Source organism: Emys orbicularis, chromosome 5 (genome assembly GCF_028017835.1).
Source record: "Emys orbicularis isolate rEmyOrb1 chromosome 5, rEmyOrb1.hap1, whole genome shotgun sequence".
Classification (NCBI taxonomy): domain Eukaryota; kingdom Metazoa; phylum Chordata; order Testudines; family Emydidae; genus Emys; species Emys orbicularis.
Genome location: NC_088687.1, coordinates 125,474,066 through 125,494,529, shown reverse-complemented (window position 1 = coordinate 125,494,529; position 20,464 = coordinate 125,474,066). Strand labels below are relative to the sequence as shown.

The following is a 20,464-nucleotide window of genomic DNA, read 5'->3' as shown; positions in this document are numbered from 1 at the left end:
TATCCCATAGGTAGAGCACTGCTTAGAGTAGGGGTTCTCACAACAAATTTTTTGGTGGCCTCAGAGTGTGGCCACCAACTCTTGCTGGTGGCCGCTATGACACTTTTCCCTAAAATACTTAACTTTAGGAAAAACAAATAAATATGCACATGTCCATGTCCAAATCATAGTAATTTATTTATGTAGGGTTTTTTTGCAGATTCAGTAGTAAAAATAATGGACAGTTGTGTCTATTCTTTACTGGACCTAAACAGAAAAGAGACACAAATAAGGTGCTTTGCATGTTCTTGTCTTTTGTTGTTGTTTCTTTTGCTTGTTTGGTTTTGTATTTTTTTAGATTTGCTAGCTAGTAAGCCTGCTTCTGTGAACAATGATGTTTGTTGATATCACTTTTCACAGCAGCAGACTTGCTAGCTAGCTGGGAGTCAATGAAAAATGATATTAACAAACATACAAATATCACTTTTCACAGCAGACTTACTCAGGCCTGGCAAGCCACGAGACAAATTAAGTCTTGGTCGGATGGGTAGGGAGACAGCGGGGGCCTAGGGTGGATGGGTGAGGGACCGGGGGATGGAGCCTGCTGGGTCCTACGGCTGAGGGATGGAGCCCGCGGCCGGAACCTGCCGCCACACAGCCAGTGCCCATGTCCAGAGCCCGCCGCTGAATGGCTGGAGCCTGCCTCCCGCCACCCCAGCGCTGAAGCCCTGAGCTCCACCACCCCCAGGAAGGTGGGGAACTCACACCAGCTGTCTGCTCCTCCGGCATTTGTGTTTCCAGAGGGGTGATGACCCAACACCTCTGGGCGGCCCCAAGGGAGAGGGTGCTTAGCTCCCCTCCCAATCACTGCCCAGGAGGCTGTAGCCGCAAGAGAAGCCCTTGGTGGCCACATTTGAGAAACGCTGGGTTAGAGCACTAGTTCTGAAAGGTGTGGGAGACCCCGGTTCAAATGCTTTCTCCCTTCTTTGCCTGAGGAGAGACTTAAGCCTGGGTCTCCCACATCACAAGTGAGTACTAACCACTGGGGGGAAAGTTACCAGGTGTGTGGGCACCATCACAATGTAAAATGGCATAGGCATCTAATTTTAAAGAAGGTTCCTGGCTGTGAATTACGAAGCAGAAACAGGTGCGCCTCTGCAGTCAGGCGCCCATCTCTGAGAGAGGAATGGAGTTAAGCACAGTCCCCTTTCCTCAGCATCTCCTATTGGGTAGCTTAGGCGGGGAGCCACCTAGCATGCTCGCTTTTATGAATTGCAGTCTTAGGAGCTATATCTTGCCATTCATTGTATAGGGAGCCTGGGCACCTAACTCAGGCTTTGTGGATCACATTGTGGTTTCTGTGATTTTTTTCTTAAGAGCCCAGACTCCTTTTATGCATTCAGCCTTAAGTGACTTGTCAAGGTCCCATAGGAAGCCTGTGGCAGAGTAGGGAATTGAACCCACGTTTTCAAAGTCTTAGACTGATGCCCTAAGCACTGGCCTATCCTTACTGTTTAAATTAACACCATAATTGGGGTTGAATGGTTGCTGCCAAGGAATCTCTCTTATAAAGTCTCACAGCAACAGTGGCCATTGTGGTGGGTTTCTCTCCGCCCCCCCCCCCCCCTCACCCCCCCAGGTATGAGTGTGTAATTCCTACTGACTTAACTGAAGTCGAGCACACATACTAAAAGGAGATATTCCTCCCTGCCTCCCCCACCACACCTTTGTTACATGCCATACAGCCATACTACTGTCAGCTGTATTCTCATAAGCTCTCTTATAAGCTTAGTGGGGAGACTGGAAGGGGAAGTCTTCAAGGAAAACCTAGGGTGCTCTTGGAGGTGGTATTTATAATTTATAGCAGGGGTCGGCAACCTTTCAGAAAATGGTGTGCCGAGTCTTCATTTATTCACTCATAACACTGGTCTACAATTTTTGAGAAGTCGTCTGCTTCAGAGATAAAATGTGCTATTTATTATGTATTTTGATGTGCTGAATTCAAATATGACAATTAAAACAACTGATTGGCTACTGTTTCTAAGATATTTAAGTTTTTACATTTTATGTCTATGTATATTGTGTAGATAGTAGAGTTTTAATCATAAATTGTAAACCTAGGTCTTTTCATGTGTTTATGGTTGCTTTACATGATAATATTTCACCTGTCCTGTTTATGTAACACTTTAAAAATCAGCAAAAGGGTTATATAAATAAAATTTATTATGAAACAAAAGGCAAAAAACTATTATGTACATAGTTTAGTCCTATTCAGTGTCTACTCGGCGCTTCTTGGCTTGTCTCTTGTATTCATTAAATGGAGCATCTCTTGTCACTGTCCAGCCATAGTCTGCAAGCATTGATGGGCTCCATTTGCCCTGATAGCGTTTCTCCATTGTTGCAATGTCCTGGTGAAATCGCTCGCCGTGCTCATTGCTCACTGCTCCGCAGTTCGGTGGAAAAAAATCTAGATGAGAGTGCAAAAAATGTATCTTTAGTGACATGTTGCAACCAAGGCTTTTGTATGCCTTGAGGAGGTTTTCCACCAACAACCTGTAGTTGTCTGCCTTGTTGTTTCCGAGAAAATTTATTGCCACTAACTGGAAGGCTTTCCATGCCGTCTTTTCCTTGCCACGCAGTGCATGGTCTCATGCATCATCTCGAAGAAGTTCACGAATCTGAGGACCAACAAAGACACCTTCCTTTATCTTAGCTTCACTTAACCTTGGAAATTTTACACGGAGGTACTTGAAAGCTGCTTGTGTTTTGTCAATGGCCTTGACAAAGTTCTTCATCAGACCCAGCTTGATGTGTAAGGGTGGTAACAAAATCTTCCTTGATTCAACAAGTGGTGCATGCTGAACACTTTTCCTCCCAGGCTCCAATGACTGTCGGAGTGGCCAATCATTCTTGATGTAGTGGGAATCTCTTGCACGACTATCCCATTCGCAGAGAAAACAGCAGTACTTTGTGTATCCAGTCTGCAGACCAAGCAAGAGAGCAACAACCTTCAAATCGCCTCAAAGCTGCCACTGATGTTGGTCATAGTTTATGCACCTCAAAAGTTGTTTCATGTTGTCATAGGTTTCCTTCATATGGACTGCATGACCAACTGGAATTGAGGGCAAAACATTGCCATTATGCAGTAAAACAGCTTTAAGACTCATCTTCGATGAATCAATGAACAGTCTCCACTCATCTGGATCGTGAACAATGTTGAGGGCTGTCATCACACCATCGATGTTGTTGCAGGCTACAAGATCACCTTCCATGAAGAAGAATGGGACAAGATCCTTTTGACGGTCACGGAACATGGAAACCCTAACATCACCTGCCAGGAGATACCACTGCTGTAGTCTGGAGCCCAACAGCTCTGCCTTACTCTTGGGTAGTTCCAAATCCCTGACAAGGTCATTCAGTTCACCTTGTGTTATGAGGTGTGGTTCAGAGGAGGAGGATGGGAGAAAATGTGGGTCCTGTGACATTGATGGTTCAGGACCAGAAGTTTCATCCTCTTCCTCTTCCTCGTCTGACTCAAGTGAGAATGATTCTGGTGCATCAGGAACCGGCAGTCCTCCTCCATGGGGTACTGGGCGTATAGCTGATGGAATGTTTGGATGATGCACAGTCCACTTTTTCTTCTTTGACACATCTTTCCCAACTGGAGGCACCATGCAGAAGTAACAATTGCTGGTATGATCTGTTGGCTCTCTCCAAATCATTGGCACTGCAAAAGGCATAGATTTCCTTTTCCTGTTCAACCACTGGCGAAGATTTGTTGCACAAGTGTTGCAGCATATGTGTGGGGCCCACCTCTTGTCCTGATCTCCAATTTTGCAGCCAAAATAAAGGTGATAGGCTTTCTTAACCATAGTGGTTATACTGCGCTTTTGTGATGCAAAAGTCACTTCACTACAAACATAGCAGAAGTTATCTGCACTGTTCACACAAGTACGAGGCATCTCTGCTCACTTTGGCTAAACAGACGTGTCCCTTTGCAAAATCAAACACTGACAAATAAGAGAGCACGACACTGTATGATTTCTAGAGCTGATGTAGGGCAATTTGTTCAGCAGAGTGATGTAAGCTTCGTTATGATTGCATCATCCATGACTTCTAGGAATAACATGATGCAATTCATATCATGTATGACGCAATACCAGCTTCAGATTGCATCATTCATTGTTTTGCCTAAAAAGCAAGTACTGTCCAAACCCAGTCATAGATTTATTCATAGATCCAGTCAAAGATGTATTTTAGTCATTTCTGGTTTAAATTCCCTTTATAACTCACTTATCCTCCGCCATTCCCAAGTCAAGGGTCGTATATACTGACCCAATAGCATATCTTGAAAACTAGAGCCAATCAACAATTTTAAGCATCATTTTCATTCTCTGTGACCCAGAATTAGTAAAGTTTGACTACATTTATTTCAGAAGCATTTTGGCTGTAGAGCAGTGACGGTTTCTCATCCCAGTAATACATTTTAACATTTTTAGAAGGTCTCTTTCTATAAGCCTATAATATATAACTAAACTATTGTTGTATGTAAAGTAAATAAGGTTTTTAAAATGTTTAAGAAGCTTCATTTAAAATTAAATTAAAATGCAGAGCCCCCCGGAACCAGTGGCCAGGACCCGGACAGTGTGAGTGCCTCTGAAAATCAGCTTGTGTGCTGCCTTTGGCACACGTGCCATAGGTTGCCTACCCCTGATTTATAGTAAATTTCCTCTCAAGATATCAAAGCACTTTACAAATAAACAAACAGTTTATGCATCTGTGAAATCAGCATACTTACCTCAAAAGAGTGATATGAGGCTGAAGTTATTCACCCAAAGTCTCACACTGTCTTTGGCAAATCTAAGTACTATTTCCCAGGCTCTTGATTTCCATACCTTTGCACTTAAAAAACTAAACCCAGACCTTCCTCCTATGCTCTCCCTGGGAGGAGCTGGTTCATGAGGGATACCTTATTTTCATTTTGTTCTTGAGCATCCTATGGACTCCAGAAATAAGACCTAGCTCCTGCCCTGAAAAGCTTATAATCTAGTTGTGGCTATAAACGTTAATAATTTAGGCTACAATTTAGTCATGGGAGTCACAGAATCCGTGACTTCCAAAGACCTCCGTGACTTCAGCCCTGGTGGCTGGGAGCTACAGGGTCCAGCAGCCTCTCGCAGTGACAGGGAGCTGTGAGGTACCCCGCCACCTAAGGCAGCGGGGCCCCCAAGCTCCCAGCTGCCGTGGGCAGGCAGTGGACCCCGCAGTTCCCTGGCGGCAGCATGGGGGACCAGCAGCTCCGCGTCTGCCAGTGGCAGAATGGGGGACCTCTGCGGCTCCCCAGCCGCTGGCGGCTGCTGCTGCTGGTCATAGGTGGACCCTAGCGGCTCTCTGCCACCGCGGGGGGTAAGGGAACCCTGCAGCTGGTGGTGGTGTGGGAGCCTGAAGCTCCCAGCCACCCAGCATCTGCCCAGCCCCTTCCCATTTTATCATGGATATTTTTAGTAAAAGTCAGGGACAGGTCACGGACTTCCGTGGATTTTTCTTTATTGTCCGTGACCTGACCGTGACTTTTACTAAAAGTATCTGTGATAAAATCTTAGCCTTATTAATAATCACTAGTGCCACTCTGCTCTCTGTCAGAACCTAAACCAATACCCCGACATTATATGAGGGATGTTTTTAGAGGTGCCCACTTTCAGATGAAATGTAACACACAATTACTGATTATTTATGGATAGTAAAACCTCCATAGCACTTCTGCAAGGGTAGGAGAGTTTCTCAACCTCACTGTCCCACTCACATTCCAATTTGGGTAAATAATTTCTGCTCAGTGGAAATTTTCCTTACAGTTTCAGTTGGATGTGGCTGTGTTAGACCTGAGTGACTGACTTGTTTTTCCTCATTCTTGAGCTCTTGTCAGCTTGAACTTGAAATGTAAGAATACTAACAAAGGCAAAAGGAATCTTTCCTCACCCACATTTGCTTATTACCATAGCACTTAGGAGCCCTAGTCATGGAGCAGGACTTCATTGGGCGCTGCACTAACTCAGAACAAAATGGCAGTCCCTGCCCCAATGAGCTTACAGACTAAATATATGACAAGAGATACCAGATGGATACAGACTGACGTGGAAGTACCAGGAAAAGTTGAGATAAAACTTGTCAGCATGACATGTAGTGGTCCCTGCACACAAGTGGTCCCTGGTAACAAACCTAACGGTTGTCAAGTTTTTTGTAGACATCACAGGAAAGGAGAGTTTTGAGGTGGGTAATGAGGTAGCTTTGCAGATGCTTATGGGAAGCAACTCCCAAGTGTGTAGAGCAGCATGGGAGAAAGCACAGCAGTGGTTGTTCGAAAATTTAACAAGTGAACAGTACAGGCTGGCATCATGAGCTGATTGAAAGTGAGCATCGACAGCAAGTGAGAGATGATAGGTAGTGTGTATATTGATAGTGGAAGGCCTTGAAAGTGAATTAAAACAGTTAATGTTTGAGGAGATGGAGAAGAGAGCTAATGAAGGGATTCAAAGAGGGGTGACGTGATCAAAGCGAACAGTCTAGGACAGGGGTAGGCAACCTATGGCACGTGTGCTGAAGGCGGCACGTGAGCTGAATTTCAGTGGCACTCACACTGCCCGGGTCCTGGCCACCGATCTGGGGGGCTCTCATTTTAAGTTAATTTTAAATGAAGCTTCTTAAACATTTAAAAACCCTTATTTACTTTACATACAACAATAGTTTAGTTATATATTATAGACTTATAGAAAGAGACCTTCTAAAAATGTTAAAATTACTGGCACGCGAAACCTTAAATTAGAGTGAATAAATGAAGACTTGGCACACCACTTCTGAAAGGTTGCCTACCCCTGGTCTAGGAAAATGATCTTTGCAGCAGCATTCTGAATGGATATGAGTGGAGTAAGATTGCATTTGTCAAGGCCAGAGGCGAGATGAGAGCTTTGACTAGCGTTTTAGTTGCATGGCTGGATAAGAGAGGCCATATTTTAGAGAAGTTGCGCAGAAAGAATCAGCAGTATTTAGATATAGACTGGATGGGAGCACCTAAAGAGAGATGGTGCCAATATTACAGGCTTGGGTGACAAGCAGACATTCTTTCATTTTTATGCCTTTAGTAAAAATTCTTACGGGTTTCTTAATTTCCTGTACAAATTAACACAGTTTAGATAATCTAGAATACTGTATTTTGAAACAGCAATTATTTTGCCTTTCGAATCACCGTGCTGCAATAAAATGTCAGGGAGCTATTTTCAAAAACACTTTCTGGCTCAGTATGCCCATCCCTTCTTTTTACGTGGATTTTGTCTGCTTCTGCAGTGGGGATAGCTGTAGTTTTAAAACTTAGATAAGCATGTCACACTAGGATTTGATATATTCTTTCCTGTCCTAAACTATGTAATATTGTGCACTGCTAATGTAGCTACCACATTCTCAGTGGATGGAGAAAGCCAATGTTTAGCAATTGGAAATTTTTTAGGAGGAAGGTGCTATATAAATGATTAATCAACTAGATGCAATTATTGGGTCTGCATTAATACCTTGTCAAAATATTTATCCAGGTTAAGTTGTAACAGGATATTAATTTTGTATGCTTTTGCTCTTTAACAATTGAAAGTAGTTACTTATGTTCAGCATTTTTATTTTTTTTTATTTTTTACAGCTTTAGTTCCTGATAGGGATGTGAGGGTCAGTGTAAAAGCATTGGCAGTAAGTTGTGTTGGAGCAGCTGTTGCCCTTCATCCTGAATCTTTCTTCAGCAAACTGTATAAGACACCTCTTGAAACCATGGGAGAAGAGTATGGTATGTTGAGGTTTACATTATAGTTCCCTACTCTTTTGTGAAACATTTTAACTTGTTGCCTTTTGAATACATAATTCAATGTCCAGTTCAGTTCTTTTGTGTACACAGAGCTCACGTATACTAGCCATGTCACATCAGTTTAAGTATTACTCTATTAAGTGCACACTAGTGCTGTCTTAAACTATTTCAGTTACAATGCCCACATTTCCCACTTGGCTATGAGAAGCAATGGACACCGAGAATTTGCAGCAGTACCAGTGCACTATGGGATAGTAGCAGGAGAACTAATGAAATCATTTTTGCTTGTCTGCAGCTATGCTGGGACTGAGCCAATTAGTTTAACCAGTTTCAAATATGCTAATGGTAATCTATTCTAAATGATTAGCCCCTTTCACAACTGTTTGTAAACCATTTGGTGTGTCTGTGTGGATGCAGAGTGTTCTACAAATGTTCTAGGGTTTTTAACAGGTTTTAATTTTTCTAAGCGTCAACCAAGCCTGAGTGTTACACTTCAGGAATCCTGTTTTAGATCTCACCTTTACTACACCCAATGCAAAATTATATGTCTAGGAAGAAAGAATATAGATCAGACTTAGGATGGGGGACTGTATCCTGCAAAAATAGTGACTCTGCAAAGAAGTTAGGGGTCTTGGTTGATAACCAGTTTAAAATGAGCTCCCAGTAAGATGCAGTGGCTAAGAGGGCTGATGCTACCCTTTGATGTTTAAATGTGAATATCAAATGGCATTACCTCTGTATGCAGCGTTAATGAGACCATTACTTAAAATGCTATCTCCAGTTTTGGTACCTACACTTCAAGAAAGGATGCTGAAAAATTAGAAAGGGATCAGAAAAGACCTACAAGAAATATGTGAGATCTGGAAAACGTGCCTTATAGTGAAAGACTTAAGCTCAATCTCTTTAGTTTATCAAAGAGGAGTTTAAGGGTTAGGTGATATGATCATAGTCTAAGTACCTACATGGGGGAAAAGATTTCTGATGATGATTTTGGACTTTTTAATCTGGGAGACAAAAGCATAACCAGAGCCAATGGCTGAAAGTTGAGGCTACACAAATTCAGACAGAATATAGGATACAAATTTTTAATGGTGTACTTAATCAGTGGAATGACTTACCTAGGGACGTCGTGGATTCTGCTCCACTTGAAGTTTTAAACCATGATAGGATGTCTTTCTAGAGGTACTCTAGCCAGCCAGAAGTCAGGGGGTTGATGCAGGAGTTGGTGAAATGCTATGGCCTCTGTTATGTAGAAGGTCAGACTAGATCATAATTGTGGTATTTGTATTTTTTGAAAAGTTTGTTTCTGCAGCCTACTGTCTCTCACAGGTCTGGGTATCTGGACTGCGCTCCTCTATCTGTAGCTAACGGACGCGGGTCAGTGTTCTGGTGCTGTGTGGTCTGGTCACACTGCCTCTGCTCCTGCTTACTGCTAGATTGTCTCTGCAGCAGCGACAATGGTGTTTATTTTGCTGCCTCCCTTATTCCTTCTATTTTAACTTTACTGCCCAGTTTTTTGGGTAGTGGAGAGCTATTCCTCCTCCTCCTTGGGTTGGTTAACCCCTTAGGGGTTCAGTCCTCCTTGAGCCTCCACTGCAGCATCTCTGTTAAGGTTCCTCTGCCCCTTACAGGCATGGTAACGCAGCAAAGAAAGCACTGGAGCAAATCCAGGCAGTGCTCTATATGTGAGGTAGCCTTCCCAGGCTCAGCAGATGGAGAGTTGTGCTCAGCCTGCACCCAGCCTTCCACCCCTAACTCTGTTAGGTCTTGGGGCAATGAGTCGGATAGGTCCATGCCCACTGAGGCAGCTGTAACTCCAACTGGAGAAAAATGGATCAGGAACCCCAGTGCAGAGCAGGAAGAGGTTCCAAAAGCAAGGACCCTGACCACTTGACTCAGGGGTTAAGTCCTAGGGGACCTCTGCAGAAGAAAGAAGGGAAGCCCGTGGGGCCATAAATCCCCCCCTTTCCAAGTCTTAAAGTGGGTCCTGAGCACCCTGAGGAAAGAAGCTGGGTTTCTAATCAGCCCCTTCCCTCCTTCCAACCAGGAAGACTCTGACAATGAATTCCTTCCCTCCCCCTGGGACCCTGTGGCCGAGGGTTCTGAGACAGACCGCTGAAGAGGGTTCCAGGCCCTAAGAAAGGCAAGCCGCAAAAGGCCTCACCAAAGCTGCAGTAGAACTTCTACACTCTCAAAGTGTGCAAAAAGGTTAAAAAAAAAAATAAAAAAAATGAAAAGCTAAAGTGGGAAAGACAAAGCACCAAATATGCAGGAGAGGGGAGTCTTCCTTCTCCCCTCCCTCTCCTCGACTGAGGAAGATGAGCTGTCTGGCTCTGAAATCTGAGTAGGCTCCAGTGAGTAAGCCTCAGAGTAAATTTCTCTATTTCAAAATCCTCCCCTGATGCTGCAGTACCTCTTTGCTCCTCCTTTGAGGAAGTGATTAGGGATGAATGGAACAAGCCTGATAAGGGCGAGCGTGTTAACAAGAACAACCTTACTCTATAACATTCAGGAACCAAAGGGCTGTAGGTTGATGTCGCTGTTGTGTCCCTCTCCAGGGATAAGGTTATTCCCTCAGAAGGTGAGTTCTTCCCTGAAAAGCCCACAGATAGAAAAATGGATGCTGCTCTCAAAAAGGGCTTTGAACCCTCCTTGGTTTCTTTAATTTATGGTATTAGCAATAATCTAACCAAATATCTTCATTTGCTCACTAAAGGGCTTTATAATTTATCTTTAAATCACAATGACCTGAAACTTACGGACATGATTTTTTTTTTAAAAGTTGAATACAAATAGTGTAGAGATTCTCTTTCAGATTTTTATCATCTTAAAAAAATACAGATTGGTGCTTTTTAGGTATCTTGTAGTTGGGTAGTGGATTTCTAAATAGCAGCTTGGTTGAGGTGGTGAAGTTAGAGGGTGGAAGAGGGAGGGATATTTCCCAGGGAATACCTTGCTGCTAAATGATGTACTAGCACTCGGAGGGTTAACACGTTGTTGTTAATGTAGCCTGTTGTTAATGCAGTCCTTTGAAGGATTGGTGGTTGTAATTTTTGCAGCTATGCTAGAATATTATAGGATTGGGCTTAGAGACGGAGAAGACTTATTGGATCCTGCAAGGACAAAATATTCATAGATTTAAAGGTCTGAGGGGCCCATTATGACCATTTAGTCTGACCTCCTGCATAATGCAGAGCATAGAACTTCACCAAATAATTTTTTATCAAATCCAATAACTTCTAGTTGAACTAGATTTTTATATATTTTATATATACATCTCTACCCCGATATAACGCTGTCCTCGGGAGCCAAAACTTGTTATATCAAACTTGCTTTGATCCACCGGAGTGCCCAGCCCAACCCCCCCCCCCCCCCCCCGAGCGCTGCTTTACCGGGTTATATCAGAATTCGTGTTATATCGGATCGCGTTATATCGGGGTAGAGGTGTATAATTTTTTCTTTAAAAAAACCACCCAATCTTGATTTAAAGATTCCCAGTAATGGAATAAATTGTTCGAGTGGTCTTCTAACACATTACCTGTTCTATACTATGTTAGATATTAATTGGGCCGCAAGTATCATTCCAAAAGTGCTGCTTCATTATGAATTTAGTGAATGCTTGGATGATAGAAAATAGTAACATGCTTTCATTTTATTTGTTTTTGATGAAGCTTTGTGCCTCGTTTATTATAGCTGATTTACTGCAGTCTGATTTACATTTGTTGTAAGGAATGAAATGTCAATAGAAGACTTGTTAAATCCTAGAATTAGTATTTTTAAAATAAAGTAGTTGTAACTTATTTTCTCAGAAGAGCAGTATGTATCGGATGTTTTGAACTATATTGATCATGGAGATCCCCAGATTAGAGGAGCTACTGCCATTCTTTGTGGAACCATTGTCTACTCCATTCTCAATAAATCACGTTTTGATGTGGAAAACTGGCTAGCAAATGTCAGAAGTTCAACAGGTAACAGTTGCGTTATTTTGAGGGGGTTGTTTTGGTGCATGTAGTGAAAACTTTGCCCTTATTGTTTCATTATTCTTTCTTTCAGGAAATCTCTTTTCTCTGGTAGACTGTATACCTCTCTTACAGAAAACTCTGAAAGATGAATCCTCCGTTACATGCAAACTGGCTTGCGCAGCTGTGAGGGTAAGCAAAATTTCTATTGTTTTTTGCTTATATTACCATAGAGCCCTTGTCATGGACTAGGGCTCTATTGTGCTAGGTGCTGAAAAATCACAGAATAAAAAGATGGTCCCAGCCCCAAAGAGCATACAGTCGAAGTATGAGAGGAGACAAATACCAACTGATGGAAGAATTCAAGGAAATTAGATCATTTTGATTAGCATGATGGGCAGTAGTTATTAATGCACCTAGTGGCCTAACCATTCTCCAATTTTTTATAAACATCATAGTCAAGGAGAATTCGGAGGATAACAAGAGCACTTTGTAGGGGTTCACTGGGAGCTGCTCCCTAGCATGAGAAAAGTTTTTAGTAAGTGGGCAGTGGAGGCTGACATTGGTTGGTTGATAATAGGTGGGAGTTAACATTTTGGTAGTGAAAGAAGGATTGTGGAGAGCCTTGGAAGACAAACAACTTATATTTGATACACTAAAAAGGGGGAAGCCATTTTAGGGATTAAAAGAGAGGGGTAATATGGTTAAAGTGGCAAGTCAGAAGAATGAACTTTGCAGCAGCATTCTGAATGAATATAAGTGGCACAAGATTGCATTTGTCAGGGCCAGTGAAATTGCAGTAATTGAGATGCGAGATGCGAGCAGAGTTTTAGCTGTGTTGGATAGGACAGGTCCCATCTTAAAGATGTTATGTAGAAGATTCTGCAAGATTTATACATACCCTGGATGTGGGGACCTAGCGAGAGAGAGGTCTGAGTCAAAGATAATGCCCAAGCTTGTGGGGAAAGATTAAGAGCTCTGTTTAAACCATGTTGAGCTTGAGTTGATGGCTACACACCCATGAAGAAACATCAGAGACAAGCAGAAATTTTTAGGTTAGATAGAAGGAGACAGGTCTGGAGTAGTGGTAGATTTCTAAGTTGTCAGCATAGAGATGGTAGTTGAATTTGTGTTTGTGGGTCTCATTACCTAGAGATAAGATGGGGAGGGAGAAGAGGAGGAGACCAAAGAGTCCGTGGAACCCTCACAGAAAGTTGAGTAGGGCACTGATGGAATGATTTGAGAGGTAGGAGAATCGGGAGAGGGCAGAATCACAGAAGCCAAGGGAGGACAAGATTTCTAGAATAGGAATATGGCTCCCTGTGTTGAAGGTGGCTGACAGGTCAAGGAAGATGAGGTTGGAATACTGATTCGGAGCTTTGGCTAAGCAGAGGTCATTAGACTTTGGCGAGAGCAGTTTAATTGGAACACAAGAAGCCGAATTGGAGAGGGTCTGGAATGGAATTGGAGGAGAGGAACTCCGGTCAATGAAATGTAGTCCTTTAAATGTGTGAAAAAGTTCACATTTTATGGAAGCTGGGCTCTTTACCCTGTAATCCATGATGATTTTATGTGTGTATGTATGAGGTGGTTGCACTTAAAATTCATTCCATTTTTTAGTGGCATTCCCCATTTTAAATTTAGGCAATTGTTGCTCAAAGTGTGGTGTAGAGTCTTTTAAAACTTTGGAAAATTTAGGGAGGTGTAGGGGTGGCTGGATGTGACTTTGGACACTTAAATTTGGCTAGTCCTCAATTAAGCATATTCTACGATTATAACACTTAGTCCCCTTCAGCATAAGTAATTCAAAGCACTTTACAGCTATTCATTCTCAGAGAGAAGTATATTACTTTTGTAGACAGGTAAAATGAGGCATAGAGGTAGAAGAATCCAGAAAGGTTACATGACTTGCCCAAGAACACATAGTGAGTCAGCACAGAATTGGGGATAAAACCAAGGAGGTATGACTCAGTCTCTTGCTTTGACATTTAAATTTAATATTGCTCCTTCCCCCCCGGTAGGAGTCACTTCACTAGGGAAGAGGTTTTTGAGTAGTTAGAGGTATCCCTCAAGCCCTGTAGACCGTGGCCCCTCAGGTGCTGTCTTTGAGTCTTGAGGTCTCTTGCCAGAGTTTGGAGCCTTCAGACTTTCCTAGCAGCTCACTAAGTTCAGTGCCGAGCCCCTGTAGAGGTGCTCTAGAGTTTCTCTGCTTTGGCCCCTGCAATGGGTTGGTTTTAGGTTTTTATATGTGTAAGCACGGAGTTGGTGCAAGAAGAGACGCTCTCTAAATCAATAAAAGGTAGCATAATAATTAAAAACTTGTCTCTCTACCTTTTTAGCATTGCATCATGAGCTTGTGCAGTAGCAGTTATAGTGAACTAGGTTTACAGTTAATCATCGACCTTCTTACTCTGAAGAATAGTTCTTATTGGCTAGTAAGGACAGAGCTTCTGGAAACTCTTGCTGAGATAGATTTCCGGTAAGTGTGCATATTTCATTAAGTTGTGTTGTAGCTGTGCATACAGTACCTTGTATGGGAAACCTAGCTTGTGAATTTAAGTTTGAATAGTTTGAAAAATTAATGAACCTCTTATAAAACAAATCCTCAAGACTGACTAGAAAGCTGCCATTAACACCAGTGTTTACAGGATTGGGCACATTAGCAACTTCTGTGTGTTCTTTTAATCTGCTTGAATCTGTCGTCTAAGAAACTGTGAACAGATAGATATAGCCCAGTGTTCAAAATAACTGGGGACTCCTGTGAAATCTATTGGAGTCCTAGATGCAGCACAATTTTTAAGCTCCTTCTGTTAGTTTTTGTCAGCTATTTTCCACTTTTCCCTTATTCCAAAAAACTGTTTGGGTAAATAATACTGCACTTATGCCCTTGCTTTTACATTCCCTTACTCTCCAAAGGCTTTTTGAGATAGAAGTCTTATTTTAAAAAATAAATTAATACAAAATTGCCCCAGCCAGATCCTAGTTGAGCATGTCGGAAGCTTTAGAATGTTGTTTCAATATATTGTCTTTTGAAACATATTAACAAAAATGTGCTAATTCTGACCTTTTTGCCTAAATAATTAATAAAAGTACATTTTAATTCTTTTAAAAATTAATTACACTGTGTAATACTTAGGAAAAATTCTTGTGACTTTAATGATGGTTAGTAACGTGGTTTGTCTTTATCCATTTTACCTATTAAGGTTAGTCAGCTTTTTGGAAGGAAAAGCAGACAATTTGCACAGAGGTGTTCATCATTATACTGGGGTAAGAAGCATTGTTCCCTCTAATTTTTCCCACCCGTGTGCGGAATGAATTTTATGTGCACCAATATGGAGGGGATGTGTGACACATCACCTTCATATTGGTGCACATAAAAAAATTAATGTGGTGGGGGTGGTGTGGAAGGGTTCGGAGTGTGGGAGGGGGCTCAGGGTTGGGGCAGAGGGTTGGGATGCGGGCTCTGGGGTGGAGCTGGGGATGAGTGGCTCAGGGCTGGGGCACACCGTTGGAGTGCGGGCTCTGGCGTGGGGCTGGGAATGAGGGGCTCAGGGCTGCTGCAGAGGGTTGGGTGCAGGGGGTGAGGGCTTCAGCTGGGGGTGCGGGCTCTGGGGTGGGGCTGGGGATGAGGGGTTTGGGGTGCAGGAGGGCTGTGGTGGGGAGAGAGGATTCCCTCCAGCTCTCTCTCCTCGCAGCAGCACTTGGGCTTGGGGGGAGAGGTGCCTCTCCCTGCTGCGGCAGCTCCAGGGCTGGGGCCGCAGGATAGGCACCTCTCCCCTGGCCGTGGCAGAATTGGGGCTGGGGCAGAGGGGCTGGGGCACATTTGGGCCAGGGTAGGGGCGCCCCTCCCCTAGCTGTGGCAGGTCCCCAGGCTTGTTCACTGAGCGCCTGTGCGGTGCTAAATAGGTTGCTGAATGGCCATGCGGCCACGGAGTTTACAGGGAACTTAGGTAAGAAGCCTATCTTTTGCATATTCTATCAAAGCAGTATGATTGGCGTTTAAGGCACTGATCCAGTAAAACACTTTAAGTATATGATTAATTTTAATCAGGTGCTTAAGACCTACAGAAGCCAATAGGATTTACACACGTGCTTTGCTGAATCATTGCCTAATTCTTAGTACTGGGTGTAAAGTTGCTTTTCTACTGAAATATAGAACTTTATAGTATGATTTTAAAAAGTTATAATGTTTAGATTATTTCCATATGTAAATAAACAGTTTGTTCAGCAATGTAGAAGTAAAACAGTTATATTAGGTACTTCTGTCTACAAAGGAATCATACTTTTACATGTTGACCCTACAAAATACATCTTTAATAATCTGTGAAGTTGGTCAGAGCAATGAAAACGTGCTATGTTTCATCTTTGCTTATACTAATCTATTCCCATAGCTATTAAAACTTCAGGACAGAGTACTCAACAATGTTGTTATCTACCTTCTTGGTGATGAAGACCCCAGAGTGAGACACATAGCTGCAGCTTCTTTGATGAGGTATAAGCTAAAACAAAGGATTTTAATAATATGCTAGCCTAATACTTCCTGTACCTGCAACTAAATAATACTTAGCACTTATTTAACACTCTACATTTTAAATCTTGTTTTTATGTATATCTATAGCTACACACACACACACACACACACACACACACACACACACGCAACTTGTGATGGAAAGAATACATTAGTTCTGAATCACCTATTGTTTTGAATTATCACACAGTGATTTCCATTTTTCAAAGCATTGCATAAACATTTAATCTTCACAATACCCCTTTGAGGTATTACTCCTGAGGTGTTAATTCTGTGCCAAAAAATTCTGCACATTTTATTAGTCAAAATAACACTATATAATCGCACCAGTTTCAATTATTTTGGTAATTTATTTGAAAATACCTGTCAATAGGTATGTCTGTATTGTTACAGACCCAAAAAAATTCCCCCAGGAGTAGAGTGTTAAAGAAATTGCTACGACAACCCAGTTCCTGTCTCTCTGTCCCATCCCCTCCAGATCCCAGCTTTGGGGCCAGACTCCCGCACCCCCTCTTCCACACCGAGCCCAGCCGTGGGGTGCCTCCCCAGCCCAGACACTTGCACCCCATCCTCCCCCAGAGCCCGGGGATCCAGAGGGAGAAACAGCCTGATCCTGGGTCCCGGACTTGTATGGTGTTTCCTGCACGTTGCTTCCTTCCTTCAGGGCGTGCAGGGAACTGCAACTGCCGGACCCTCCAGCTCCCTCCCCCTCCCCGCTGCAGTGTCTTCTATTTGGAGCTGGGAAGCTGGGCTCTGCCAGTTCAGCGGCAGCCAGCAGCCCATTTCTGTGAGGGGGGAAAAAAGGAAATTTTGCGCAGAACATTAATTCTGCACAAATTCTACATTGCGCAGTGATGCAGAATTCCCCCAGAAGTAAGGTGTATTATCTTCACTACACAGATGAGGAAACTGTGACTCCAGGAGGTTAAGTGATTTATTCAGTGACATGGAGGGAGTTGGTGGTTAAGCTTGGACTAGAGTTCAGGAACTGTACTTATTTTTCAGTCTTGTGTAAGGGATCATAGCAGCCAATCCTGTAGCAGGTCATGTATGGCTACCATATTCAAGAACGGCATTTGGGAATGAAGGAGTAACACAACACTGGTTCTCCACTTGCGAAGTAACTTCCTTCTCTCCATGTGTCAGTATATAATGCCTGCATCTGTAACTTTCACTCTATGCATCTGAAGAAGTGAGGTTTTTACCCACGAAAGCTTATGCCCAAATAAATCTGTTAGTCTTTAAGGTGCCACCAGACTCCTTGTTGTTTTTGTAGACTAACACGGCTACCCCCTGATATTTGAATCCTTGGGGTGCCACTCTTCAGTATCTCCCATGTTCACATCTGATTCAGTGGTGTAGCACATAAGTTAGTGTCACAAAAGACTGTTCTTCTGCTTTTGTCTTCAATGGGAAAGTTGCCAGAATAGTAAGTGACAATGGAGAGGGCAGGGATTGGGAAAGAATTGTTGTCCGAAGTCGAAGTGGTTTTATACAAGCCTGCAAAAGATTAATCCTCAAAATCCAGGGTGAACAATCTGGAAGTATTGGTCAATGGGTTATCCTGTCACTAAACTATATTTTCTAGGGCTATTAAATTCCGTCTATGTTGACAAAAATGAATTGTAACATCACACTATAATTTACACACGAAATCTGGCTCAACATTTAGTTTTCAGTGCACTACAACTTTTCTAGCATTGTAAAATTAGTCAGTTGACTCGCCAGAGTGTGTGCATGTGTCGCTCTATGAATTATTTGGAGTCAGAAGCTAAAGATCTCGACATATGTCCTCACTCTGTAAGTGGCATCAGTCTTAGAGAGGGAAAGAGGCAGGGGAAGAAAATTGTTGTTTGTTACTCAGCACCAATCACTGCTGCAGATATTTTTAAATTACTTTGTTTCCAGAGTGAATCTATTGTATTCCTTACTGGAACGCTAGTGGCCACAATAGAGGACGGTGAGAGTAAAGGTAAAATTGGAAAAGTGGGTGGTCTTAAAGTCTCCAGTAAGGATGTAAATGGTTCCTTTGAGTTAAATGTTTGAGGAGAAAGTGTGAGTTTGAGTTTAGAGTAACACTTTTAATTTTAAAAATCAGCACAGATTTACCCACACTTCTCCCTAAATTGTACATTAGATCAGTTTTTGTGATACCTATCTCTTAAAAAAGGGATTTGCTTACTATTTTACGTTTTCTGCTTTATTTAAGGCTTGTTCCAAAGCTGTTTTATAATTGTGACCAAGGACAGGCTGATCCAGTAGTGGCAGTGGCAAGAGACCAAAGCAGTGTCTACTTGAAACTCCTAATGCATGAGACTCAGCCTCCATCTCACTTTGCAGTGAGCACTATCACCAGGTACAGTATTTGCAGTATTGCATTTGCCTTGCTCTAGTTAAAAGAAACACTGGCCACGGTTAAGTGCCTAAATTCTGTTAAGTGCGCTGTTGTTACCACAAAGACTTAAGTGCATGCTTAATTTTATGTACTGTGAGTATCTTCATTTACTTCAACATCTTTTCAGGGTTGAAGTTTTAGGCTTGATTTTTTTCAAAGGTGCAGCCCCTTTAGAGTCAATCAGAGCTGCGAATCCTCAACACTTTGAAAATTAAGCCTTTTATATATAGGAGCCTAAAATTAGCATCAAAACTTAAACGTTTTTATCCACTGCAGTGATGATTTAAAAAAAATCTTGCCTTGGCTTCATATCCATTAGAATTATTAAAAGTTAATACTCGAAATCTAATTACCCTTCAGTCATTTGTGCTGTCTGTTTACATTTTGCACTTCATTTAGCTTAGGCTGTGAAATTAGACCAGTCTATTTAGTCAATTGAACCTTTAGTTTTCATCCACAAGCATAATGCTGTTGTGCCTGGAATGCTAACACTACAAGGAAATTGTTAAGTAAATTGTTTTACATTAACATTAAAAATAATTCTTAATTCTACTCATATTATTGTAGGTTTCACAAAAAATCTGTTTTTGTGGCCCAAATGTACAGGTCACCCTATCTCAAAAAACATGGGGATCATAGAAGGGATCCAGAGATGGATGATGAAAATGGTTAGAAGAATGAATAAACTTAGATACGAAGAGAGTGAAAAGGCTGGGAACGTTTAGCTCTCAAAAGAGACAAATAAGAGGCAGTGTGGCAGAGGTATTAAAATAAGGAATGCAATAAGATAATCAGGAGCACCCAATGTCACATCTGTCTTCCATTTAACCTTACTGCCATTGGACACTCAAAGTGAAAGGCAATAAATTTAAAACTGATAAAAGGGAATACATTTTAACACAAAATTCAACTAGTCTGTGAAACTCATTTCTCCATTGTAGTGGCATTTTATATTAATGAAACCACCCATAAGTAAATTAGCATACATTTTTAAAGAGGGATATAAACGTCATGCTTAAAGACATAATTCAACCATCAACTGATGAGATTAGGAAGAAACTTTCTGTTTTGAGAGGAGGATAATTCCATAATTGCCACAGTAGGTTTTCCGGGAACTTTTCTGAAGCGTCAGTCTCTGACAAAACACTGAATTATATAGTCACTGATCTCATTTGGTAAGTTAACATGAATTTCTGTCTTTTTGTGTGTGTATATGATCTGTTCATATCTACCAAGTCAGTCCCTTTTTTTTTTGGTCAGTATTATTAAAATAATTTGTGTTTTCAGTTGCACCAATACCTGATGATGCAAAAACAGTGTCGCGGGGGGTTCTGGGTACGTCGTCAGGCCCCTCCCCCTCCGTCAGAGCAACGGCAGACAATCGATTCGCGCCTTTTTACCTGGGTTACCTGTGCAGACAACATACCACGGCAAGCATGGAGCCCGCTCAGCTCACCGTCACCATATGTCATCTGGGTGCCGGCAGACGTGGTACTGCATTGCTACACAGCAGCAGCTAATTGCCTTTTGGCAGTAGACGGTGCAGTATGACTGGTAGCCGTCATCGGCTATCTGGGTGCTGGCAGACGTGGGGCTGCATTGCTTTACAGCAGCAGCTCCTTGCCTTTTGGCAGTAGATGATGTATTACGACTGGTATCCATTGTCGTCGTATTCCTCAGTGAGTTCGGTCAGAGGCACCTGGGCAGACATGTTTTGTCTCCTGGAGACTCAGTCCTGCCGGCAGTCCTATTGAACCGTC

The 20,464-nt window shown here is 42.4% G+C and overlaps 1 protein-coding gene across 1 annotated transcript in view; it reads left to right on the top strand.

Annotated features, from left to right (window-relative positions):
• Positions 1 to 20,464, top strand: part of HTT (huntingtin) — a 211,476-nt gene that overhangs the window by 64,624 nt on the left and 126,388 nt on the right. The window contains exons 16-22 of the mRNA XM_065405845.1: positions 7,661 to 7,801; positions 11,629 to 11,787; positions 11,873 to 11,970; positions 14,118 to 14,257; positions 14,982 to 15,045; positions 16,170 to 16,270; positions 18,519 to 18,665. Coding sequence (XP_065261917.1) covers positions 7,661 to 7,801; positions 11,629 to 11,787; positions 11,873 to 11,970; positions 14,118 to 14,257; positions 14,982 to 15,045; positions 16,170 to 16,270; positions 18,519 to 18,665 — 850 coding nt within the window. The remainder of the gene's footprint in view (positions 1 to 7,660; positions 7,802 to 11,628; positions 11,788 to 11,872; positions 11,971 to 14,117; positions 14,258 to 14,981; positions 15,046 to 16,169; positions 16,271 to 18,518; positions 18,666 to 20,464) is intronic.